Here is a 25,891-nt window from a genome sequence, read left to right as displayed (position 1 = left end):
AAAAACATGGCAGATCAGCTGGACCTTGGCACGCGTCTACTTCGTGTGTGCAATTGGAGATCTCCTTGCCATGGAAAACGCGCTGGATATGGTGATTCTATCCTGTCCTTTGGCCTGATTCTCGCTCTATCAGCCAGAACGTCGATTTCTGCGAAGATCATCACTGTCGTACCATCTCCGTCTAGGCCACCGATTTTCTCTGGCTCCAGCACCGTGGAGCCGACGCGCGCCATGGAAGAGAGGAGAAATCGAAGAGAAACCTGTGCACTGAAGTGGAGGGGTAAAGTTGACGACTTTACTTAACGGTCACATTAGATTTTTTAGGGTTCTTCCCGGCTATGGCGTATTTCGTGCCCCATGCCGGTGTTTTCCAGGGCAAGCGCCGAGGATTCCTCTACGATTCGATTCGTGCGCAGCAGCAGCAGCACGAGATTGCGCTCCCCGCCTCGGAGGATGTGGAATTCAGCGAGATCGAGATCGCGCGCTACTCGGAGCTTCTCCGGCAATGTAGCCGGACGAGGAACCTCGCGCAAGGTAAGCGCATCCACTCCCAGCTCCGGGAGAGGGAGCAGGACCAGGGCACGTTTCTGGGAAATCTTACAGTCCAGATGTATGGCAAATGCGGGCATTTGGACGACGCTCGCGCGGTGTTCGACAGAATCCTCGAGAAGAATCTCTACTCGTGGAGCATCATGATCGCAGCCTACGTAGAGAATGGGGATTCCTGGCAGGCGCTGGGGATCTTCCGGTGGATGCAGCTGGAAGGGACCAAGCCGGACGAAGTGACGATCATAAGCTTGCTGCGAGCGTGCTGCGCGGTGAAATCTCTGGCCGAAGGGGAGAAGCTCCACTCCGCGGTGCTGGATTTGGATCTAGAGCTCAACGCCAAGATCGAGAACTCTCTCATCGCGCTCTACGGCAAGTGTGGCAACATCCAGTACGCGCGCTGGGTGTTTGACACCATGGAGAAGAGGGACGTGGTTTCATGGAACTCCATCATCGGAGCTTATGCCCAGCTCGGGCATCTCAAGCAGGCAGTGGAGCTCTACGTGGAGATGCTCGAGCAGGGTCTCGAGGGCGACAGGATCACCTTCGCCACCATCTTCGGTGCTTGCTCCAAGATCCAGGGGCTGGAAGAAGGGAAGAATCTCCACGAGAAGCTCCAGGAGCTCGGGCTGGATCTAAACGCCGTGGGAACTTCGCTCATCAGCATGTATGGGCAGTGTGGAAGCGTGGAAGACGCGAGGCGGGTCTTCAACTCGATGAAACACCGCAGCCCTGCGGTGTGGAACTCGATGGTAGCGGCTTACTCCCAGAACGGCTACACGAAGAAGGCGCTCGAGCTCTACTGGAAGATGGAATTTGTAGGCGTGGAGAGGACCGAGATCACGTATGTTTCGGCTCTAGCAGCGTGTGCCAAGGCTGGTTTGCTCGAAGACGGACGAGAGATCCATGGTCACGTCGTCGTGAGCGGGCTTGAATCCAGCGAAAGCATCGGGGCGGGGCTGATCAACATGTATAGCAAGTGTGGAAGTCTCGACAGCGCAAAGGCCGTCTTCGAAAGAGCTCCATCCGATAGTCTTCTCTTCTGGACGAGCATGCTCTCGGCGTTCTCTCGGCACGGCCAGCTCAAGCAGGCACTGGTGATCTTCCGGAGAATGGACTTGGAAGGTATCAAGCTGGATCACGTCGCTCTAGCCGCGGCTCTCGGTGCCTGCTCGAGCCTCCCGGAGGTGAATTCGCTCGACCGGCGAGCTTACTATCTGGGATACAGCAGCAGCTCCGCCGACGTCGCAAACTCGCTCATCACTTCTTACGGGAGGTGTGGAAGCTTGGGCGATGCCAGGAGAGTTTTCGAGGGGATCCGGAGGAAGAACGTCGTGACATGGACGACGATGATCACGGCGTGTGCTCGCAACGACAGCGCTCGAGAGGCGATCGATCTGTTCCGGAAGATGGAGGAGACGGGGACGAGAGCCAACGAGGTGACTTACGTCGCTGTTCTAGCGGCCTGCTCGAACATCAGGGACTTGGATCGGGGGAAAGAAATCCACGTCCAGGCCGTGGAGAAGAAGCTCGATACGAACGTCATCGTCGGGAACTCGCTCGTCCAGATGTATGGGAGCTGTGGCTGCTGCGCGGAGGCGAGAGAGGCTTTCGACAAGATCGCGGTGAAGAACGCTGTGTCCTGGAGCGTGATCGTGAGCGCGCTTTCCCAGAACGGGCGTGTGGAAGAGGCCATTAGATTTGCGAGAAGGATGCTTCTCCAGGGATTGAGAGACGCGAAGCTTGGCACCACCATAGCCAAGGTTTTCGACGCTTGCGAAGGAGAGAAGGAGAAGCAATGGTGTGTTATATTGATGGAAGCTTTGTAAAGCTTTAAAGGTAAAAGGAAAGATTAATTAAGGGCTAAAGTAAGCCCAAAGATTAAGATTTAGGGTTCTTCATTTGGGCAAGATTAGGGTTCTAGTGATCGATGGCTGGGGACTGGACCGTGATGGGCAATCCGTGGGTGCCATTGCCCAAGCGCGTACTAATCGTCAAGACGGAGGTAGCGCGCTCGATCATCCATCGCATTCTTGCGATAATCTCTCGTTTTCTTCGCAGGCCAATGTCAAGCGGCAGCCGCGACCGATTCCTCAGCCCTGCTGCGAGGTTTGCCGTGGCCATCGCAAGGTCAAATGCTGGAGATGCGCTGGACGAGGTATAGGCTCACGATCGAGAGAAAAAAATGAGAGAAGAATCTCGCGACATGAAAGGGGAAGTTTTAATTTTTTTTTTGACGATAGCGCAATGCGTCCAGGTCGGACCAATTGTATAGAACACGTCATGCTACCCGATGGAGCTTGGCCGCAATGGTTTGTTCTCCGCTGGATCATCACGATCATGGTTTGATCTTCTCTCTCTCTCTCTTCTTCTTCCTTCTTTCGTAGGTGTGAAGAATGCCGGGGATCCGGGCTTGCGTATTGCTCGCGCTGCCTCGGCACGGGAGAGAAGCGGGGAGTTATCGGCTTTCACGCTCCAAACTCGTGAAAGACTTTACAAGGAAAGAGAAAGCGAGAAAAGAGAAAAGGTACGCCATCGTGATCTAAAACTTTTCTAGCCATTCTCTCTCACACTTTGAAACAGTTTGATCGATCGAGTGAAGCTTTGCGGCGATGGGAAGGCTTTCAAGCAAAGTTAACACTTTACGAGAGAGTGGGGCAACTCGAAACTTTAGCACTTTGCTGGAAAGAGAAATTGTTATCTTGGATGGGATCGATCGAACAAAAGCTGGAACTCATCTGGTAAGCATCCAAAATCAAAACTTTAACGGAAAATAGTTGTTTTTTTACACCAGATCGAGCAAGCTAAGTTGGTGGCGGCGGCGCCACCGGTGGTGGCGGCGATGGTGTCACTGGATTCGGCGATGGTGACGGCGAGGACCTGTTGTTCCTGGCTCTAACCAGGATGGGTGCCAGGATCACGATGACCACGATGATCAAGATGATGATCCCGATGCAAGTCCACTTCCTGGCGCTCCTCTGGTGCTTCTTCGCGACTTGGAGATTCGTGGTTCCTCTCGCCACGAACGAAGAAGCTCGGTGGACTTGATCCTCGATGCTGTTGAGCTGCTCGCCCTGCGCCTCAACCAGCACCGCCATGTCGAGAAAGATCTGGTGGAGCTCCAGCAAGTTCTTCTCGATCTCTCGCACGGCATCGTGCCGCTCCTGGATCTCCCGGATCGTCTCCATCACCTGGCCGCGCCCCTGCTCCTGGATCGCCCTCTGGAGGAACGTCTCGCTCTCGCCGGTCTCGATCATCGTCTCCAGCGTCTCCTCGTCCGGATCGGTGCCAGTGACCGTGAAGTAGCGCCGACCGATCGCCTCGCGGTACTCGCCCTTCATCCTCTGCCGGAGCTCCTGGAAATCGCCCATGATGTCCTTGAGCTTCTTCCTCATGCTCGCGGTCAGGGAGGTTCTCGTTCGATCGGTGGGAGTGCCGGCTCCAAATCCAGCGATCTTGCGGTTGGCGGCGTTGGCCTTGTCGAGCTCCTCGAGCTGGGCTTTAATCGACTTGGCGAGCTTGAGGACCTGCTCCACGTCCTTGTCCATGCGTTGCCGGATTGCCTTGACGGCCTGTGCCTTGTGGATGCTCTTGCTCTCCTCGTTGGCCTGCTGGAGGCGCGCGAGCAATCCCTCCACGCTCTTCATCTTGGCCTGGATCTCGTTGGCCTCCTCGAGGAAGAGCGCCAGATTTCTCTCTGAGTCCACCACTGTCATCTCCGTCTCGCCGCCGGCTTCCAGGTCGCGATCGTGGCGCAAATCCACGTAGCTCCGCGGCCCCGAGAAGGAGCGGCTCATCAGATCGTTCATGGCTGCGCTGGAATGGATTCTTGGATCTAGAAATTCCCCCCCAATCTATCGATCAATCGCTTGATTAATCATTGCCCAGGCGCTGCGCGTCGATCTATCTATGATCTACAGCCGTGAATTCTACGAACCTGTGGCGAGGAAATCCTTGCCCCAATTGGAAGAAAGAACGCGCATTCTTCGCTCCAAGAGCCCTAGACTAGAAAAGATCTTCCTTTGCATTTATTCGCGGTAGAAACAATGCGCGGACAAGGAAGGATCAAAGACGTGGTCCTCCGCGGTCTAGGAAGGAGGCCGGACTGAGCTCAGCCGTCGGATCCCGGTCAACGCGGGATGGACGCCCGATGGTCAACGGCCGGGAGGGGAATCTTTTATTGGTCAACGCTCGCCAAAGAGGATGGATATATGTTACACTGTTGGAACGAACTTACAAATTTCTTCTTCTTCTTCTCGTTCTTCACTTTGTTCCAATTCTTTCCAGCGAGTTCACGCGATCAGAGAGGAAAGTTTCGATTTTTTCCCTCTTTCGCGCACAGGAGGAGATTTCTTCGGAGTTATTGTTGCGATCCATTGCTAGCACTTTTGCCTTGTTGCTGGCTCATCTTGCAAAGTCCCTGGCACTTCTCGCGGCATTCTTGGAGATCCTGGGACGAGGAAAATCGATGAGACTAAACAATGTGTGTGAAGAGGAGGATATACTCACGTCTACTTGCTTTTGGAGGAACTTCATGTACTCCACCGCCTCGTCTAGCATGTCCGAGGTGTTGGTTTGCTGGATCACAGCCAAAGACTGTTAGAAACTTTAGCCAAAGTATAGAAGAACTCCCGTGGAAATCAAAGCAAAGATGCGAATGAAAAGATCTAGCAATGAGAAGATCGAGATCGAGGAGAGGAAGTTACCTTGTCCATGTTTGGGACTAGCTCTTGCAACCTTCGCATGCGTTCGCTAATCCTCGTCCGGCGGACCTGGAAGAACTCGAGTCGATCAAACAGACTTGACTGGAAGTAAAGTTCTATACGGGAAAACTATGCGATCGATCGAAAAGCATGCGAAGATCCCTCGGAAACTTGGGAGAACTTAAAAGCGATCGATGCGATTGAAAAGAGAGAGAGAGAGAGAGAGAGAGAGAGCGTATAGTGTGACAACTTACACGCTCGGCAATGCTTCGTGGATGAGTAGCACACCCTCGCTTTGCTCGAAGCCGGCAAGGCACCGAATCCTGGAGCAAGTTCTCCGCCGCTAGCAATCCGCCACTCGATCGCCCCGTCGAGATCGGCAAGCTCAAGTGTCGTGTCAACGTGTGATGCTGCTGCTGCTGCTGCTGGAAAACAAAAGGAGAGAGACAAAGCTCGTTAGAATCCAAACTTCCATGAGGAACAAAAACAAAGATTACCAAAACAGCAACTTAGATAGTCTCGGAAAAATGGGAGAAAAAAGTGGAGAGAAAGATCCAACCAACCTTTTAACCCGACTCTCTTCATCAATCAGTCCCGGCGAGCTTGCTTGCAGTAGCAAGCCCGTTTCATCAAGCATGCAGCGGACTAGAAAACAAACAAGCAATGAAAGTTCCATCAGAAGAAGAAAGAAGAAAAAAAAAAATGGACGTCGATCGATCCGATCGAATCGATCAAGGACGCTCGCGAGAAAGAAAGAAGGAATTCTAGCAAAGCTATAGAGAACCACTCCAAGAACAAAGAAGAAAGAGGTAACTTTGAAGAACTTACATGACCTCCGCCGCCGCCACCGCCACCACCTCCGCCACCACCGCCGCTACTACTGCTGTGATCCAACGCCGCGTCCAACATGTCCATGTCCACGTCCCGGATTCTCTTTCGCCCGCCTTGATCCAAATTCCCATTCCCCATGAACACCGAGCCATGGAGCTGCTGCTGCGCCGCGGCATGGTGAGCGGCGGCGGGATGGACAGCCATTGCCGCCGCGGAGCTGCCATCCCAGAAGCCGCAATCCACGGAAGAGACCGCCCCCAAATCCATGGCACCCGAGACGCTGGCCACCATCATCTCTTGATCGGTGATGGGCGATCGCATCTCTAGCGGGCTGTCCTCCTCGCTGCTACCATGCTGCAGCCCCTGGCGATCGATCTCCAGCCGCGACAGCAAGCTCGCGGGGGAGCTGCTCTGCCGCGTCAAATTGGCTGGCGATGGTGCTGGCGATGGCGTCGCCGTGGTGTTCTTGGCGATGGCGGCGGCAGTGCTGGAAGATGTTCCCGTGAGCAAGCCCGTGAATCCATTCTGCTGCTGGCGATGGTGGTGGTGGTGGTGATCCATGACGCTGAAATCCATGCCCAGGGAGGTGGAGCTCTGGGCGGAGTAGCGGCTGGAGCTGTGCGTGGGGCTGCCAATCTTTTTCTTGCTCGTCGCGGCCATGGCGGACGGTAGCGGCGGGAGGACGTCGGGGGAGAAGAGCGGCGCATTGGCGGCGCTAGGGGCGGCGCTGGCGGCGGCGGCCTCGTTGAGAGATCTGGCAATCTGGTCGAGATCGGAGAAAAGGCAGCTCGGAGCCGAGTTGTAGCGCATCAACACTGATCCTCCAGATCCTCCCCCTCCTCCTCCTCCTCCTCGCCCACATTCGCCCACGTATCCCTGCTGCTGGGCGGAGAGATTGATCGCTTGGAACTGCGATTGGTCTCCATAGCCGTGGTGGAGATGGTCCGGCGCCACTTCCACCACATCGTTCTTGGCGTTGAGCATCCATTTCTTGTTGGGCGAGCTGAAAGAAGCCGCGGTGGCGAGCGAGGAGTGGGGATTGTAATTCCCCAATCGCTGGAAGTGCTGGGTGTTTTGCTGCTGCTGCTTGCTGCCCATGTCGATCGATCGGCCGATTGATCGCTCCAGTGCGCCCAAACCAAAAGCCCCCTTCTTCTTCCTGGAAGATCTACCAAGGTGCGAGCCTTCCAATCGATCGATCCATGGGTTTTGTGGGCGATGGCGTGGAGATTTCTTCTCGCGGCTTCGCTGCGGCGATTGGATTTGGGATCGGTCGCGCGAATTCGATGGCTTGTCGCTGTCACCGCGGCCTACGTAGCGAGAGAAATTCGGACACCGGGACACCGGACACACCGGACACACGGAACTCGAAAACGGGGCACACAACTCACACACACACGAGAGATCTTCCACGAGAAATCGCTCCACAGGAGAGAAATTTCCCACACTTACTGCTCCAAATCTTCGATGAGATCCCTGCGCGACTCTGCCGTATCCATCGCTGTCCGGGCAATCGATTGGAAAGGGCAAATTTGGGAAGAACACAAGCGGGAGAGCGAAGAGGAAGAACACACCGAGCGAGCTTTGGGCGATTGATCTAGCGGGAGAGGAGATAGAGGAAGAGGTGTTCTTGCCGGGATTGAGGGGAACCACTGCCCAGAAGATCTTGGGCGAGGGCGACAGAAGATAAAACGAAGGAGAGATTTTGGGAGTGGGAAGATCTGAGAAATCGAAGCTCTGGAAGCTTGCAACTTGCCCAGCACAGTAACGACGAAGCTGAGAACGAGGAAAGAAATTCTTGGAAGAAGAGAATCAAGGAAGAACTAGGAATGAGCGCGCGCAACGCAACACACTAGAATCTCCTTGTGCTTGAGGGCGATGGATGGATGATGCATTGCCCGGTAGCGAACGATTCTCGGGGAAATCGGGCAGCCAATCAAGCGAATCATCGATCGCTGCCGTCATCATCCCAATCACACACTCCCAGCCAGCGGTCGCCAGCGCCAGTGGCAGTCCCAAGTCACAAAAAAGAGGGATTGAGAGGTGGCTTTGCAAGTAGCGCTCTGGTGGAAGGAGAAGAAGAAGAAGAAGAAGAATGAATGGAAGAGAAAGAGAGAGAGAGAGAGCGCTATGGAGGAAAGAGACGATGATTGGCCCGGCCACCAAATAAAATATTGCGCTAACTGGACACCCACCTTTAAGCTCCCGGTTAAACAACGAGAGCGAATCCGCCAGAGAATGGAGAGTAGATTCCATCCTCCAGGACGATTGATGCCCCTTGTTCCGGGTTGCGGGAACACCCGGGGCAAGGTTTCGTACGCCCCTGGAACGCGTACGGCAAGGTGGGAGTGGGGAGGGTTCGATTCCCCGGGACGAACGGATCTCGAGGGATAAGATTGGAGAAAGAGAGAAGTCATTGACAGCAACAGATCGGGCATCTGGTTTGGCTAACATGGGTGATGGATTTTTTTTATAAACCCTAATTTTTGTATAAGTGATCGTCACGGTAGGAAGGCGGGAACGCCGGGTCAAAGCTCCATAGCCAAACTTTTCCAAAGAGTTTTGATAAGTGGAAAGAAAAGCATGCCGCGAGAGAAAGTGACCAGAGAAAAATCTTCTTAAGGAGTGAATATTCAAAGGGATCTTGGACGGAGGTAGCGACTGCACGTGTTGGTGCGATCCCCAGACCAGAGCTTGCCCGTGTGCGCCCGCCAAACTCAAGCAGGGAATATCCCTGTCGCGGTGGAATATTCCGATCGCGGTGGATATACCCCTGCGCACTCCCTTGGAGGCATGGTGGGGCCGTATTGTGGACTGTTTGCACTGAGATCACTAATCGCCCAGATCTGGCCGGGACGAGGATAAAGGCTTGCGAGTGTTATGCGTCACTGGATTTGGCATCGATGTATAGGAAATGCTTAGATCATCAATCTCCGGGCTCGATTGATTTTACCTAGTGGTGAAGGGATCCATCGATCGATGATCTTCTGGCTCGCGAGTGGAAATTTTTGCACGATCAAGTACTCTAGCAGCAGACAAATTGCTGTGCGCTGGGACGCAACTTGCCACTGCGCGCAAAAAATGAGTAAAGAAGGGCGAAAAGATTATACGGGATATATTTTCCATTTTTTTGGTGGAGAAAAAGGAACTCTGTGGTACGGCCTTTGTCCCACTCTAATCATGGATAGCTCTTCTCTGCCGTGCTGCGCAAGAACATTATGTTAATGCGGCATGGAATTTGATTAATAATACAGTCGCTAAATTAAAGCACGACAAGGTTTGATACACCAACTTTTGGAATGAAAGGATCTTTTGATTTTATTCTCTTTTATTCTCTTTTAACGAATGCTTAGGTTTAGGGTTTTGCCAGCGGAGCTTAGAGCATGGCGGAGAGATGGCGCCATCGTCTCCACAATGCCGCGCTCGCGTTTCCAAAATATCCAGGTTTGCTACTGATGGATCGATCGATCGGTTGGTCGGGTTGAGAGGGCGGGATTTTCTAATGTATTGCTCGATCAGGGCTGCGATTCTCGTATGGCACTTCCGGATTTCGCACCGAGGCGTCGGTGCTGGGATCGGTCGCGTTCCGGGCCGGGGTCCTGGCTGGATTGAGGTCGCTGGTGACGGGCAAGGCGACTGGATTGGTGATCACCGCGTCGCACAACCAGGCGACGGACAATGGAGTTAAGATGGTGGATCCGTCCGGAGGTATGCTCGCCAGGAATTGGGAGCCATTCGCCGAAGATATTGCCAATGCGGTGGATGTTTTGGAGGTAAGTCACGATGGATTCTTCGTTTTCTTCCTCTTTGTGTTGAAGAATTGTCACAGGTTGTGGAGACAATTATCAAGAACGAGAGCGTCCACGAAAATTGGAAAGGAAAAGTTTTGATTGCAAGAGATACTAGACCGAGTGGCCAGGCTTTGGTTGCCGCTGCTGTAAAGGTCAGTTTAAAGTTTTTTTTCTCGCTTTGTCCTCTTCTTCTTCTTCTTACTTTTGTTTTTGTGATGGAAGGGAATTGAAGCGATGGGAGTAGCTCCTGTGAACATGGGAGTTTTGACAACTCCCCAGCTACACTGGATGGTTCGTGCTACGAACAAAGGTGAGCCACAAGTAAACGAGCTAGCTTACTATACCAAACTCTCGGAAGCTTTTAAGTGAGTAAAGATGGAACTTTCAATGCGTGCTTACTGAGCTCTCTTTGTTTGCTTTCAGATTGCTACTGGATCTCAATCCTCGTAAGCCGGCCGTACCTCGATGCCTAGACATAGTTGTCGATGGTGCGAATGGTGTTGGTGCGAGAAAGCTACTTGATTTGCAAATGCTTATCGAGGACTTGAATTTGGAGGTGCGGAATTCTGGGGAGGGAGAGCTCAACCATCTTGTTGGTGCTGATTTTGTGCAGAAGGAAAAAGTCCTTCCCGCAGGTTTTGCTGCTTCCGCGGATTCAGACAGAAGGTATTTGTGTGAACTTTTAAATGTTTCTGTTCGTTGTTTAACTCCTTTTCAGGTGTGTGACTGTTGATGGCGATGCAGATCGCTTGGCGTACTTTTACGTATCCGGCGATGGAATTTTCCACCTTTTGGATGGGGACAAGATCTTATCACTGTTCGCACGTTTCTTGAAGCAACAACTTGAAGCACTAATGGGTTCCGAGAAAGACTGTATAATTCCAGGGTATGGAAGGGTGAATTTGGGGGCAGTACAGACAGCGTATGCAAATGGATCTTCAACCAAATATCTGCAGGAAGTTCTCGGACTTGAGGTTGTCTTAACCCCGACAGGTGTTAAGTATCTCCATGAAGAAGCAGAGAAGCTCGACATTGGAGTGTACTTCGAAGCAAACGGGCACGGTACCGTTCTCTTCAGCGAACGCTTCCTGGACTTTCTTCGGCGAGAGTCCGCCAGCAGTGAAATTCGTAAGTTGCTGATATTCTTTCTGGCAGCTAAAAGCATTTTGTGACTGCAGTGAACAGTCGTTTGCGAGCCTGCAAAAGATTGCTTGCAGTCAGCGAGATGGTAAATCAAGCTATAGGAGATGCAATCAGTGGATTATTGATGGTCGAGGTGGTCCTCACGTATTCAGCGTGGGATGTCCGGGAGTGGGATGCTCTGTACGAGGACGTGCCAAGCAGGCAGCTGAAGGTCGCAACTTACCGATTGAGGCTTTGAGAGGCTGATTTTTCTCTCGTTTTCTTCAGGTGAAAGTCAAGGACCGGACATGCATCACCACGACAAATGCCGAAACAAAGGTGTCCAGGCCAGCGGAGCTCCAAACTGCGATTGACAAGGAAGTCGGTAAGTCCGGCTTTTCTGCAAAATATGTTTTTTCTCCTTGCTAAGCTGTCTTTGCAGAGAATTTTACCAAAGGTCGGGCATTTGTGAGGCCCTCTGGAACGGAGGACGTGGTGCGAGTATATGCGGAAGCTGAAACTCAAGAGCTAGCGGACGAGCTCGCAGCAAATGTGGCAGTAGCAGTATACGAGCTTGCTGGAGGAGTGGGTCCTAAACCTGCTAAAAAGTAAGCAGACTCTTTATTTTCTTAAAGGAGAATCTTGGCTGCCTAGGTCAGTGGCCTATGCTCGTATTCAAGAGACACCAAGTAGTCCATAGTTGGCGACTGAGGTTCTCGTTTTCTGGTCTTGCAGCGTTATCACAGGATCGTTGTAGTCAAGATGAAGATGGGTTGGAGCTGCTAGATCCCTCGAGCATTGTCTCCAGGCTACGCGAGTGTAAATCTCTGGAAGGTGTGAAGCGGCTTGACAATCACATTGTCAAGTGTTTTCCGGAGAACAGGCACCTGGCGAACATGTTGGTGCTAGCATACGGGAAGTGTCGCAGTGTCAGTGACGCAAGGAAGGTTTTTGACGGGATTGAGGAGCCCAACGTCTTCTCCTGGACAGTTATCATCGCTGCCTACGCTGAGAACAAAGATCACAGGGAAGCAGTACAGTTCTTCCGGAGGATGAATCAGGAAGGTGTGAGGGCCAACCAGGTGACGCTTATCACGGTTTTGAGCTCTTGCTCGGCGAGCTTGGATCGTCTAGCCGATGGAAGAACAGTTCATGGGTGTATCACTGGGAGCTCGTTTGAAACGTATCGGCCTCTCCAGACAGCTCTCGTCAACATGTATGGGAAATATGGGCGGGTGAGAGAAGCAAGAGCAGTATTCGACGGGATGGCGGAGAGGGATGTGATCACTTGGAGTGCTATGATCACAGCGTATGCCCAGGGAGGACACGGCCGGCAAGCTTGGAGCATGTATCACGGGATGAGCCTGGACGGTGTGAAGCCGAACGAGGTGACTTTCGTGGCTATATGCGAGGCCTGCTGCAGCTTTCCAAGTTTTCTGGAGCGAGAAGCCTTGGTCGAGCATGTCTACGAGAGCGGCTACGACTGCTACACCATCGTCGGGAACTCCATCGCCAACATGTTTAGCAAGTGTGGAGATCCGAGCTCCGCCAGACAAGCTTTCGATCGGATCCCACGCAAGGACGTCGTCTCGTGGAGCGTCGTGATCTCGTCTCTCACGCAGCACGAGCTCGCAGACGAGGGGCTGCTGCTGTTCAGAGCAATGCTCGCCGAAGGCGTGGCTCCCAACCATGCCACGCTCGTCAACTGCTTGGATGCGTGTAGCTTCTCCAAGAATTTTGGAGATGGGAGAGTGGTGCACGGGGTGGCGAAGTCACTGGGAATGGAGAGTAGCAGTCCCGTTGTCGCGACCGCCGTTCTAGACATGTACTCTCGCTGCGGGAGCCTCGTCGACGCCAAGAGGATGTTTGAGAAGATTTCCAGCCGGGACGTGGTGGCGTGGACAGCCATGATCTCGGCTTATCAGCAGGAGGGTCTCTCGGATCAAGCAATGAAGCTGTTCCGGAGCATGGATTTGGATGGAGTGAGGCCGAACGAGGTGACTTTTGCCACGGTTCTTCTCAGCTGCTCGAGCTTGGAACAGACAAGGACGCTGCACGAGTGTATAACGGGGACAGAGTCGGAGAGGGATGCTGTTCTTGGGACCAGTCTCGTGAGCTGCTACGGGAAGTATGGGAGCTTGGAGGCAGCAAAGTCGGCTTTTGACGAGATGCCGGCGAGAACGGTGGCGAGCTGGAACGCGCTGCTCACGAGCTACGTGAACGCTGGCCGCGGCGAGGAGATTTTCGAGCTCTTTTGGAGGATGGAGCTAGAAGGAGTGAGAGGCGACGAGACAACGTTCATGCGGCTGGTGGCGGTGTGCATGGATCAAAACTCCCTGGCCAGAGGGAGGATGATCCACTCCAGGATTGTTGAGGAGGGACTAGAAGCGAGCACCTCGGTGTCCAACGCGCTAATAACTTTCTACGGCCAGTCCGGGAGCCTGGCGGAGGCAAGCAGAGTTTTTGGAAGGATGGCAGCGGCGACGCTTATCTCCTGGACTGCTATCATCTCGGCTTTCGCTCAGCACAGCCATAGCCAGCGAGCTCTCGAGCTCTACCAGCGGATGGACTTGGAAGGGATCAAACCGGACGACGTGACTTTCATCACCATCCTCTTCGCTTGCAGCCACTCTGGGATGGTGGAGGAAGGCCGGCGCTACTTTCTGGCTATGGTGGGCGATCACGGGATTGAGAGCTCTGTCCAGCATCTGGATTGCTTGGTGGATCTCCTGGGGCGAGCTGGGTGGCTGGAGGAGGCGGAGAAGCTGGCGAGATCCATGCCGCTGGGGAAGAACAGGGTGGCGCTCACGGCGGTGTTCGGAGCTTGCCAGACCCACGACGACAGCGAGCGCGCGGAGCGGCTGAGCCGGGAGATTGAATTTCGGGCGTCGGATCCTGCGGGCTGGGCAGATCTAGACCGTTGGTGGGTCTAAAGCTCCAGGTACTAGCTGGTTTTCCTCTGGATTTAATCCTTGTTCCTCGCTCTCTTTCCAGAGAAAGTTTCGCAAATATGCGTCGATGGAGCACAAGATTTTGCCCGTGTGGAGCATTGTGGATTATAGGAGCACTGTGGATAGCTTCCAGGTAGAGTGTTGTCTTTCTCCTTCTATGCATTAACCTTTACCTGTGCACGAGTTTTACTGTCTCATTTCATTTCGTACAGTGATTGGAAAAACCATCAATCGATCACTACCTCTATCGTCTCTCTAATGCGTTGTTTCTTTGTATTTCGCAGGGTTGACGAGCAGCAAAGCAAATCTTCGCGGGCTTTTAGAGAAGATTTCGAGAGCTGAAAGGGCGAGATGAAGGAGCACATTTCAAGTTTTTCCAGTTTGCATCTTGAGAGTTAGGTCCTTATTCTTTGCAAGTTCTTATTCCTGTAGATTTTATCACTGGCTTGCTTTCTCCATCAGCAGCTGTGTGAAAGGCCGCTGGTTGTAGCAGTCAAGGTTTGATCCTGGATTGATCCCCAAGACCTGGCAGTAGCTCTGGAAGAAGCCAATGCGATCCTTGACACGGGGATCCTCGCCTATCCCACACTCAAGTCCGCCATTGATGATGTTGGTCACCGTCCCGTAGCTCGCGGTTCTCCCAGCGGCCAAGTCCGCGCCAGATGGCCTCCACTTCCCGAGAATGACGTCGTGACACGAAGGCTTGGGGTTCTGCGCAGTCATCCAGAACCAGATCGCCGTCTTGAAGGAAACCACCGGATCTCTCGAAACAATGTCTGGATCGTTGATCCCATCGAAGCCAAGCTGTGATCCGGCCAGCCCATAGTTGAAATTCCTGCCACAGAGAGAAGATTTGTAAGTGGCACTGCCAAGAAATGACAATCTAGAGATGAGTAGCTCTATCCAAGCGCAAGAACATTGTCATATCAAGTCAAACTCTCCAACCAAGAGAAATTCGCTTGAAACTCCACACGAGAACGCAAGAAAAAAAAAGCAAGAACAGAGATTTTGGTACTACCATGTCAGCTGGATGGGTCCTCGACCAAAGTATCTCTTGCCCCCATTGCAGGGCCATTGCTGCGATGCTTGACAGTAAGTGTCCTTGTTCCTCTCCTCGACGAAGCAATAGCCCCAGCGATATGGCCCATCTGGAGCAGTCGCCCATCCCCCTGGAATTCCAAGAAATTCGAGAACTCAAAGCTCTGGAAGCCAACAGAGTGGTGGCATGATCGATCTCTCGATCATTCTTACTTACCCGTGGTCTCCTTGGATGTCTGTGCCAAGAACGCGGCCAGCTCTCGCTTCCTCTCCTCCAGCGATCCCTCGTTTCCAAAGCTCGGGAAGGACCTCGCGGCGGTGATGAAGGCGGTGTAAGTGTAGAAGCCGCCAGCGCAGCCGGAATCCCTGCGGTGCTTGAGCAGGTCCTCGAAGATCGAGGACGTGATGATCGACCCAATGCCGTCACCTGGGGGGGTTGATCCGCCACACTGGCTCTGGCAGTCATGGCCGCAGTGATCCGGGGTGACTCCACACCACCCCCATTTGCTGCAGCAAATTCCGGGTGGGCAAGTTCTTCCCCCGGCCTGACGGCCACAATCTTCGGCGGAGGCCGCGACGATGAGTAGCAGCGCAAGCAGTGCTTGGAGTCGGAGATCCATTGCTGGTTCTTTGGGGAGGATTGACACCGATTTATAAAGGTGGCAGGAAGATGGATTGGACGTCAGGAAATTGTTATAAACTCTGAAGAAGTGGAAGCCAAATCAAACACGTTACCTTAGTGGAATACTAGACACTCAAGATTATCGAATATCCTACATATCTATCAGTTACCGAACTTTCTGGGCTGCTGGATGCAGCCAATCGCAACCGTCCGATGGGGGGGGGGGGCGGGGTAACTGTAAAAGGGTTATTTCTTTAACCACGTGTTTGCGAATGATTGCACTAATGTTTGCTCTCAGCCAATGGGAGGCGGCCAAGCTGCATGGAGCGGGAGAGGAACGTGCTGCGACACACGTCACATAGAAATGTGTTGACTGTAACTGCGCTCGTCATCGGGCTCAAGCAGTAGCAGTAGCCCAAGGCCTCGCGGAAGATCTGGCAACTGGAGCAGGATCGATCATCCTCCTGGCGGTGGAATGAGGTGTTGCAGCATCCATGCAAAGTGTTGACTGTCGAGTGAAGAAAGCACCATGAAAAATGCATTGCCATCACTGTTTCTGTTGGGTGATTGCTCGCTGGCTATCTAGGGATGCAACAGCGTGGAGAGCAGGCTGGCCCCGAGGCTACCGATGGCGCAGCTGTGCGTTTTCTCCATTGCCGATTTTGGGGGAGTGAGTGATGGGATCACGCTTAACACCAAGGCGTTCCAGAAGGTGATCAATCACATTAGCAGCTTTGGCGAGCTGGGAAGTGTGATGATCAGCTCACCGAATGCTTCAATCTCATGAGCCACATGACTCTCTTCTTGGAACAAGACGCCACAATCCTCACCTCCAAGGTAAGAGATGAGTTCTAGCACGGAAAAGAAAAAGTGATTTTTTTCTGGATTTCTTCGCTAGGATCCTTAAGATTGGCCCATGCTCAATCCCTTGCCATTGTATGGGCAAGGAAGGCTGATTGATTTCATCTGCAGATGCCCATAAGTAGCACTGGAAGAGGGTGTAATTTCTGAGTCGCGATGAGAGGCAAGGCAACACATATGTATGGATTTCGGTATATTATCAGACCAGCCGGCACTGGAAAGTCCACCATGCCACTGTGAGATACCTTTCTCAAGAAGGCTGCCACATGATTTTCCTTGATGCTCGAAGGTCCTATGAGAATCTGGAAACAACTCTGTTATGGAGCCTTGCACAAGAATTCCCCGCCATGGCTAGCCTTTCAACGATTTCTGAATGTGTGGCCTTTCTAATGTGTTCAAAAGTAAGACCTACGATTGTAGTGGATGGTGGCAATATAATTTCAACAAAAAGTGGTGCTGCTGCTTTGTTAATTGGCTTTGTGAATGTCTGCAATGTAGTCTTTTGTGCTTCACTCTTTAGTGAATGAAACGAAATGATCTGCAATTCTAAAGCCCATTTTGTTGAGTTGATAGATTATGGATGTCTTTGGTGGTATTATCAGATCAAATTCCAAAACTGGTAGAGATTTAAAGTTTATTTCACGGGTTACCCCATAAGAGAGTGAATATTTTTTTTGTGAATAACTTTATTTTAATGCTTTATGAATAAAATAATCAACTATGTGAGGGCCAAGTGTACGGCTACGATGCCGTATACTAATATTAGCATAGTGGATTTTGGTAGCCGTCGGATTGATTTCAATCCGGACCACTCGCTCTTGTATATAAGCTAGGGTTTTTGGGCTAATTGATGCACATTTCTGTATTCCCTTTTCATATTCCATGCACTCACATTGGTGGAGATGAGGGGCACTTTTGATTGTCCCTGGGGAGTGTTTGGATTTGGGATTTCGGTTTAGATCTAGCTTTTGCATTGTCTAGATCTAGCTTTTTCCATTTCCTTTCTTTTGTTCTTTCCTTTCAGGATTTTGGTTTAGATCTAGCTTTTTGCAATGTCTAGATCTACCATTTCTTTCCAGCTTTTTGTCATTTCTCTTCTTTTGCTCTTTCTTTCTCATTCATTTTCATGGCCGATCCGCAATCTCCTCCTTTGACTCTAGAGCAGCAGTTGGTTCAATTGTTTGATGCTATGCGCTTGCAATTGAACAACCAAACTCAGTTGATGGCGGCATTCACGGCACATGGTACAACTCCTCCTGCTTTTGGTGCTAAACCTCGCATTCGGCTGGAGTTCTTTCGTGGGAATCCTGGGGATGATGTGTACCATTGGTTCGATCACTTCACGGTGATTGCCACATATCATTCTTGGGATGATGCTCGACGTTTGCGTGAGTTCCCCACATGTCTTCAAGGGATGACATTGCAGTGGTACAATGGATTGAGCGCAGCTACTCGTGGCGATTGGAGTGTTCTTCCGGACATCTTCAAACGCGCCTTTGGACACGCCGACGATTGTGATGATGCCTTCTAACAATTGCATCGTCTTCGCCAAGGGCCATCTGAGTCGGTGATGCAATTTGGCATTTGTTTCCGAAGTCTTTTGCTTCGTGCGGAGCCAAATATGTCGGAGCGGATCAAGCTAGGAATGCTGTGGCCAGCACTTTGTCAAGATCTTGTCGGACTTGTGCATGCACTTGCTCCTGCCACTCTTGACGATGCTCTTCGCTTGGCACAACGTTATGAGACGTCGCCTCTTCCACTTCTTGCTACACGTCCTTCAGCTCCACTTCCTATGAGTGATGGTCCTGTTCCCATGGAGGTTGATGCTGCTGCTACTCGAGTCCAAGGACAAGGGCGAGGACGTGGTCGTGGCCGTGACGTTCGTTGCTGGGCGTGTGATGAAGTTGGTCATACTTATCGGCGTTGTCGGCACTTTCCGAATTGGCGACCTCCATTTCCTGGGTGGAGACCTTGGCGTCAGCAACGTCTCGTTGGTGCTGCTGCGGTGGAAGGTTTGGATACCGGGGTGCATTCGGGAAACGAGGAGTCGCGCGAGTAATGGAGGGACCTTGCGCGAATAAGTTAGTGACCCCTCCATCTTTCTTTCGGGAGTATCATCAAGGGGTTCACTCGGCACCGGTTCATCCAGTGTTTACTTTCCAAGCTCGTTTTTATAACAAGAGGTCTTCTATTCTTCTCTCCGTGTTGGTTGATACAGGTTCGAGTTTATCTTCTATTGCTCGACCTGTTGCCACACGTTGTCGTCTACACTTGCGTCGTGCGGCGGATCCAGTTTTCATTCTTTATGGCAACGGCCGTACACATGCATGTGCACGAGATGAGGCGGACCTGGTTGTGCGTGTGGGTGATCTCGAGATTGAGTTGCAGTCGTTGCGGGTGGTGCCAAGTCAAGCTTTTGACCTCATTCTTGGTATGGATTGGTTGCAGCACAATCATGCCAAGTGTGACTTTGAGGCTTTTCCCCCTTGTCTCATACTTCCTTATGTTTCATCCATTCCTCTCACTTCCGTACCTCTTCGTCCCTCTACTTCTACCTCTGCTTCCATTACTTTTGTTCCCCCATTATTTCCTCTTGTGTTTCCATCTTGTTCTGCTCTTCCCTTTTCCGATCCCTCCGATGATCTTTGTGTTGCAGCTGTTGACTAGCTCATGAAGGAGTATTCTGATCTCTTTGAATTTGACCTATCGTCTGGGGCCAAGATTGCCATATGTCATCCCATTCCAACCGGGGATGCTCGTCCAATCAAGGTTCTTGTTCGTCGTCGGTCACCCAAGGAGATCAAGATTTTACGTGCAAACGTCAAGGAGATGTTGGAGAAGGGTGTTATTTGGAAGTCATGGAGTCCTTGGGCATGTGAACCTCATCTTGTGACGAAGCCTGATGGGAGTATTTGTTTCTGCATCCACTATCGTCCGTTAAATGACGTGACGATCCCGGACGTGTACCCTCTTCCTCACACTGCTGATCTCTTGGATCGTCTGGGGCGAAGTCGTTGGTTCACCAAGCTAGATCTTGCTTCTGGGTATTGGCAAGTACCAATGGCTAAAGACGATATTCCTAAGATTGCTTTTCGTACACCATTTGGTTTGTACGAGTTTTTGGTGATGCCGTTTGGTTTGAACAATGCTCCAGCAACTTTTCAGCGAATGATGGATGAGGTTCTTTGCGATATGCTGGAGGTGACGGCTGACTTCATTGATGATGTCTTGATCCACTCGGAGGGGACGTGGGAGGAGCATGTTCGTGATATTTGTAAAGTGTTGGATTGGCTACGTGACGTTGGTTTAAAGCTGAAGCGGTCGAAGTGCGTGTTTGGGTCCAAGGACACAACTTATCTTGGGTACCGTATTTCTCGTGAGGGTTTGCAAGTTGATCCTGACAAACTTGTGGCTGTTCTAAAGTTCCCTACTCCGAAGTGTGTGAATGATGTGCAGCGCTTTTTGGGTAAGGTGCAGTATCTCGGTCGTTTTGTGGATCATCTTTCCGATCGCACTACACCATTGCGAGCGTTGCTGAAGTCATCAACGTCATCTTTCATCTGGTCTCCCGATTGTGAGCGGGTGTTCGTGAATCTCAAAGAGCTATTGACGACTCCTCCGGTTTTGGCATATCCTGACTACACTCGACCTTTTATTTTGCGCGTGGATGCTTCTGACATTGGTCTTGGAGGTGTGTTGATGCAAGACAGCTTGAGTGTGCCTGGTCAGCGCCATCCCATTGCATACATAAGCCGTACATTACAACCAGCGGAGATCAACTACTCCACGACGGAGAAGGAGTGTTTAGCAGCAGTCTGGGGTTTCGAGAAACTTCATGCCTATCTACATGGTTCTCAGACGTTACTTGAAGGTGACCATGCTACTGTTACTTCATTATTGAAGCGGAAGAACCTGGTTGGTCGTACGGCTCGATGGGCTTTGAAGCTTCAGATATATGATTTCGATGTTGTTCATTGCCCAGGGAGTTCTATGGCTGATGCTGATGCCCTTTCTCGAGCTCCTCTTCCTTCTCCACTCACTTCTCATGTTTCTGACGAACCTGTTGTTCCAACATCTGTGGATTTTCTAGATGAGGATTCTGTGCCGTCAGCGGTTGCTGTCCTTGACGTTCAGTGTCCATAGGGCGTAGAGCAAGATCTACCTTCTCTGGATGAGGTTCACGAGGCTCAAAAGATTGAGCCATGGATTCGAAGGCTTCGAGATGGGTTTGAGAATCCTGCATCACTTGCTGATGACTTGCCTTTTCGGCATTTACATTCTCAATATCGCCTTGAAGATGGCCTTCTTTATTTTGTGGGGACGGATCCTGATGCTCATTTACGGCTGGTGGTGCCTTCGGTGTTTATTCCGCGGTTTCTCCATGCCTACCATGATTCTCCTATTCTAGGTGGGCATATGGGACACCGTCGTGTCACCAAGAAGCTGCGCAGATCTTTCTATTGGCCAGAGATGCGACGTGATATTATCCGGTATGTGCGTAGTTGCGTTTGGTGCCAAGCTCGTAATACTCCCCCTTGTGCTGCGGAAGGACAGTTGGAGTCAATTGCAGTTTCTCGTTCGTTTGAGTTGGTGGCGTTTGATCTTATGGGACCTTTTCCGCGATCGACTGCTGGCAATGAGTATGTTATTATTGCTTCAGACTACTTGACTCGTTGGGTGGAAGTTGGTGCTCTTGCTAGTGCCTCTGCAACTACTGTTGGATACTTCCTCCTCAATCGAGTGGTGTTCCAGCATTCTTGTCCAGAACGGATTTTTTCAGATAATGGTCCTGCATTTATGGCTGAGGTATTTCATGTTTTGACATCTCGGTTGGGGATACGCCACACTTTTACGAGTGCTTATCATCCACAATCAGACGGTCTGGTGGAATGGCTCGTTCGGACATTCAAAGGGATGATTGCAAAGTATGTGAACTTTCAACATTCGGATTGGGATGGTTATTTGCCGTCTCTTCGGTATGCTTATGTCACAGGGGTGCAGAGTTCTGTTGGTGCTTCACCATATAAACTTCTATATGGTCATGATCCAATATTACCAACAGAGTTGGGTTTACCTTCGCGATTGCCACGAGCTCCTGATGCTAGGTCATGGGATCAATATTTGACAAGCATTCTTCCACTTGTCTAAGCAGAGTCTGCTGAACACTTAGGCCGCGTACAAGTGGGACAACAACGGCGCTACAATTCCCATCATCGTCCACCAGCGGAGTACAAAGTGGATGATTTAGTGTTAGTCCATTTTCCCCATCTTACGGTATGTGGTTTATCTAAGGGGCTCTTTGCGCAGTGGAAAGGACCGTATCGGGTGTTGCGGCAAGTTGGACCACAAGTTTATGAGGTTCGGCATGCCGTTCAGCAGGCCAATCCTGTAGCGCACGTGGTTTTGACCCTTTATCAAGGATAACACCAAGAAGCGGAACCTAAACCCTCTTTGTGCCACGTGACAGATGCCACGTGTCACATGCCACGTGTCTATGCCACGTGTCCATAGGAACCCAAAGTTCAGGGCCTTGGGCCACTGAACCAGCGAACGGTGCCAAACTCCCAAGCGTGGAGCCAAGGAGTGATGGAACCGAACCACAGAGCAACTCCCGAGCATACAACCCAAGGAGCGAAGGGACAGGGGCCTGGAGCGACTTGGAACAGTCCTAGAGCAACCAGCATCCCAATGCCAGGACCAGCACGCAAAACGGAGCCAAACGGAGTCTGGCGCTATTTCGGCATACCGGTGGCCTAACGTGAGGACATGGGTACTCCACCAGCTAGCATGGAATGGAACTTGGGCTTAGACCCAAGCCGGACACAGAACAAGGACAGGCACGCAAGCGGGAGCTAGACTATGCCTCAGGTTGGTCGGCCATGCCTGACCTACCCACTATCCCTACTATACATTTGGAACCCCCCATAGCCCCCCCCCCTTGAGGAACACATGCTTTGGGCTTTCACCCCAAGCCTCCCTTAGTATCAGGAGTTAGTCTCTGGGACAAACTCGAAATTTACTAAATATGGAATGTCCCTAGATTGTGAATTTGGACACGGGACGAACACCATTGTGTGCGGGCCGATCTCTACATTCCGTAGATATGCCAAATGAGCGAATCTAAACACTTTCCATAAATAGTATTTGGGACCGAAATGAGACTAACACAAAGGGCATGATAGCGAGGGTGTTTGGCAGACACGGTAAGCTATCATGTAGCGATATTGAGGGACCAATCTCAATACGCGAGGGTTCTTGTCAAGCCAGTGCAAGACAGAGCAAAAGAGAACTAACAAGCCGGGCCGAGTATGCTCAGCTAAATAGACACTTAGGAATTCCTTCCTTATGCTCATCCGGCCAAGTACAGATGCAAAGTCCAGTTTACTAACACTTGAACAAGAGGGACTAATAAAGGGTCCAGCAATACCGACCTCCTGCCGTCATGGCAGTAAGGAAAGAGTGTCCGTAAGGACTGGTCGACAGGTAACTTTCGATACCCGAAGTCACATTCGCGACAGATCCTCCGGAGATTGTGCATGTGTAGCGGTTAAAACGCTTCATACAAAGGGATCAGGAGCAATTAATACCGTCTACAGATCCACCGATGCCTCCTCCTGACGTTCCTTTAGATCCCGGCCCATCTACAAGAGAACCCTGACGGCCTTCCATTATTCCGAGAGGAAGGGATGATGTGAGGGCCAAGTGTACGGCTACGATGTCGTATACTAATATTAGCGTAGTGGATTTTGGTAGCCGTCGGATTGGTTTCAATCCGGACCACTCGCTCCTGTATATAAGCTAGGGTTTTTGGGCTAATTGATGCACATTTTTGTATTCCCTTTCCATATTCCATGCACTCACATACCTAAATATATTCTTTTCTATAAAGTATTATAATCTTTGAATAGTTTATGTCAAAATTAACTTTTATAATTTAATTTTAACAGTATTTACAAATATAATAAAAAATTATATTCTGTACAAATGGCCTGTCTAAATATCATTAAAATATATAAAATTTAACACTAGGTGATGGTATATCAAATGTAGGTTAACTTAGTTTTATAAATATATAGGAGCATAATTAAAGTTTCAAGTGTTAATACAAAAACACTAAATAATTTTTACAATAAAAGTACATATTATATTTTTATATGTAGCCTTAGCTATTTACAATTTAACTAATTATCAGAAAAACTATGATAATGTATGTAGTATTTGATTAAACAATAATATTTTTTTTTTTTACTAACCACAAATATAGTTTATTACTACATTATAAAATTTGAATTTATCATATATATTTAAAAATAATTATTTTCTTGATTGGATCTGGGTAGTAATATATTAATGTTCCTAAAAACTTATTGTTCTATATTTTGAGTAAAAATTATAATTAATTAATGTCTTGCAGAAATTATTTTATTTTATTTGATAAATTCATAATAATTTTATCCCAAGTAAAAATATAATTTACATATAACATATTTTTAATAATATAAAATTTATTTTTAATTTTTTCTTTTTCAGTTAATTTTCTAAATATATTCATATTTCCAAATAATAATTTATATATAACATTTTAATGAATGAATATTTATTCTTATTTATACCTAGGAATATATTTTGTTTTAAATAGTTATATTATCAAGTTTCCAAGAATTTATTTTTGTATTCATGTAGCATTTTCTAGGCATAATTCTCTCTCAATCAAAGTGGAATACAATATTTGTTGTTTTGATACAATTCTAATTTAGTTTTTAATATATTAAAAAATTAAAACAATATTTTGCTAAGTACATGTTGGGCTAGTTATTTATAGTTTTCTTGGATATTTAATGCCCTCTTCTAAAATCTTCAGCACTTTTGGGGTCTTGATGCACCTTGGAGTTTTGTACTGTCCAGGTGCGGAGCCATTGCTCACAGCATGCTCCATAATCCTGCCAAAGCTGCCTCTTTCCAGGATGACAAGCTTGAGGGGTCCGATTGTGCCACTTCTTCTCCCCATGATGTATGCGGAAGAAGTGAAGGAGCAATCCAGAACATCACAACACCTGTTTAGAAGCTCATGATTGGAGTAATCTGGCTCGGTTTTCAGCTCCCAGTAGATATAGTAGCCAGGCTGCTCCGTCTGGTTTGAGTGACTTGTGAAATCCACGATTTCCAGGTTTTCTTCGTTGCATGTTCTTCTTACCACGTTCTGGAGCTCTTGTTCACTAGTTACGTCCAGGTTTACGCTTAGCAGCGCACTGGTACGATATTCAAAGGCCATTTGTTGGCTCTGGTGAAAGAAAGAAACGACTTTGACCACATCCCCCACTTTGTACCGATACTAACCTGTAAAGCCCATGCCAGTGAATGAGAAATGAAACAAGATCGACTGCTCACCTGAATGTGTGGTAATAACTAGCTCGTACTGCTCAGCTTGTTGTCTCTGAGCAGAAGAAACTCCATATATAATGTCGTAGGGACAAGTGTGAAGACAACGTTCTTGGGTTCAGTAGCGGGATCCATGTTTATTCCGTATACTCCTTCGGAACCCATGTACGCCCTTCCTATAATATGCACACATCCTGCATACCTCCGTAGAGGAGGAATGTACGGCTTCATGCCACCTACAGGTGCAAAACCACACACATTACAAAGGAAAGCAAAAAACTATCTGTTACCACAGTCCATAAGTATTTAAAGTTGTGGAAATATCCCTTGATCCCATGACTTCTTGCTGGTGCAGACCACTTCTATGAAGCCAGCTGAATCTGGATCTTCATGCAGCACCCCTGCAACATGTGCCCTCAGTTTGACATCTTTGACTCTCTCATCCAGTTTTCCAGTTCTTATGTCATGACAGAGGTTCCTCCATTCAGCCTCCAGCATGCTGAGCGCCTGGACAAGGGTGTAAGCAAAGAAAGAGGTAATATAATCCACTTCCATGCGTTGAATGAGCCTGCAGAGCAAGTGACAGTACGTTGACTCTGTTAGGCACCAGGTCAGGATAATAGGATAAGGAAAGGGCCCTACAATCAAGTGATCACCCCTTTAGCCAGTTGGCTTAGGGTGTAAGGGATAGGATCCTAACATTGGTATCGGAACCTAGTTCGATTCTCATGGCTGACAAGTGGAGCAAGAATATTCTGAAGGAATATTCAACATGGTGGATCTAGAGGGAGAACCAAAGTTTGGTAGACCCTAAGAGAAGGACCATGGTGACCGGATGGTGGCCTAAGTATGATCGCGGATGATCATTCCCTGACGAGGGGGAGGATTGTTAGGCACCAGGTCAGGATAATAGGATAAGGAAAGGGCCCTACAATCAAGTGATCACCCCTTTAGCCAGTTGGCTTAGGGTGTAAGGGATAGGATCCTAACATTGGTATCGGAGCAAAGGGCCCTACAATCAAGTGATCACCCCTTTAGCCAGTTGGC

General features: G+C 49.9%; 7 protein-coding genes across 8 annotated transcripts; 4 read left to right on the top strand and 3 right to left on the bottom strand.

Moving 5' to 3' along the window:
• The first annotated feature begins 338 nt into the window (after positions 1-338).
• Positions 339-2,427, top strand: LOC112341213 (pentatricopeptide repeat-containing protein At3g63370, chloroplastic-like). The gene has a single exon (XM_024660995.1). The coding sequence runs from the start codon at positions 339-341 to the stop codon at positions 2,373-2,375; it is 2,037 nt and encodes a 678-aa protein (XP_024516763.1). The 3' UTR covers positions 2,376-2,427.
• On the top strand, positions 2,372-3,509 carry LOC9662849. Of its 2 annotated transcripts, XR_002990466.1 has the most exons (6): positions 2,372-2,551; positions 2,608-2,704; positions 2,804-2,858; positions 2,934-3,073; positions 3,130-3,287; positions 3,341-3,509. XR_002990466.1 is itself a non-coding variant. In XM_024660981.1 (5 exons), exons 1-4 carry the CDS (start codon positions 2,477-2,479, stop codon positions 3,031-3,033), a joined length of 327 nt encoding a protein of 108 aa, XP_024516749.1. In that variant the 5' UTR covers positions 2,372-2,476; the 3' UTR covers positions 3,034-3,073; positions 3,130-3,320. The 2 variants fall into 2 exon arrangements, 1 of the variants encoding a protein (XP_024516749.1); XM_024660981.1 differs by lacking the exon at positions 3,341-3,509 and having other exon boundaries at positions 3,130-3,320.
• On the bottom strand, positions 3,291-4,887 carry LOC9656739 (syntaxin-125). The gene has a single exon (XM_002987074.2). The coding sequence runs from the start codon at positions 4,353-4,355 to the stop codon at positions 3,351-3,353; it is 1,005 nt and encodes a 334-aa protein (XP_002987120.1). The 5' UTR covers positions 4,356-4,887; the 3' UTR covers positions 3,291-3,350.
• Positions 4,703-7,207, bottom strand: LOC9656738 (transcription factor bHLH130). Its single transcript, XM_002987073.2, has 5 exons — positions 6,078-7,207; positions 5,504-5,674; positions 5,253-5,318; positions 5,056-5,124; positions 4,703-4,996 (listed from the first exon to the last, which is right to left on the bottom strand). Exons 1-5 carry the CDS (start codon positions 7,176-7,178, stop codon positions 4,907-4,909), a joined length of 1,497 nt encoding a protein of 498 aa, XP_002987119.2. The 5' UTR covers positions 7,179-7,207; the 3' UTR covers positions 4,703-4,906.
• Positions 7,208-9,440: 2,233 nt separating this feature from the next.
• Positions 9,441-11,872, top strand: LOC9662848 (phosphoacetylglucosamine mutase). Its single transcript, XM_024661020.1, has 10 exons — positions 9,441-9,524; positions 9,600-9,853; positions 9,910-10,023; positions 10,094-10,236; positions 10,295-10,537; positions 10,590-10,999; positions 11,050-11,225; positions 11,282-11,378; positions 11,436-11,601; positions 11,729-11,872. Exons 1-10 carry the CDS (start codon positions 9,464-9,466, stop codon positions 11,748-11,750), a joined length of 1,686 nt encoding a protein of 561 aa, XP_024516788.1. The 5' UTR covers positions 9,441-9,463; the 3' UTR covers positions 11,751-11,872.
• On the top strand, positions 11,746-14,402 carry LOC9662847 (putative pentatricopeptide repeat-containing protein At1g69350, mitochondrial). Its single transcript, XM_024661019.1, has 3 exons — positions 11,746-13,934; positions 13,988-14,077; positions 14,229-14,402. The coding sequence occupies exon 1, from the start codon at positions 11,890-11,892 to the stop codon at positions 13,924-13,926; it is 2,037 nt and encodes a 678-aa protein (XP_024516787.1). The 5' UTR covers positions 11,746-11,889; the 3' UTR covers positions 13,927-13,934; positions 13,988-14,077; positions 14,229-14,402.
• Positions 14,119-15,630, bottom strand: LOC9662846 (endochitinase A2). Its single transcript, XM_002987072.2, has 3 exons — positions 15,200-15,630; positions 14,963-15,113; positions 14,119-14,779 (listed from the first exon to the last, which is right to left on the bottom strand). The coding sequence occupies exons 1-3, from the start codon at positions 15,600-15,602 to the stop codon at positions 14,383-14,385; spliced, it is 951 nt and encodes a 316-aa protein (XP_002987118.1). The 5' UTR covers positions 15,603-15,630; the 3' UTR covers positions 14,119-14,382.
• Between the last annotated feature and the right edge of the window lie 10,261 nt (positions 15,631-25,891).

This window comes from Selaginella moellendorffii, unplaced genomic scaffold, assembly GCF_000143415.4.
Source record: "Selaginella moellendorffii unplaced genomic scaffold, v1.0 SELMOscaffold_79, whole genome shotgun sequence".
Lineage (NCBI taxonomy): Eukaryota > Viridiplantae > Streptophyta > Lycopodiopsida > Selaginellales > Selaginellaceae > Selaginella > Selaginella moellendorffii.
The sequence above is the reverse complement of the archived record's forward strand: the minus strand, read 5'-3'. Positions and strand labels throughout refer to the sequence as shown.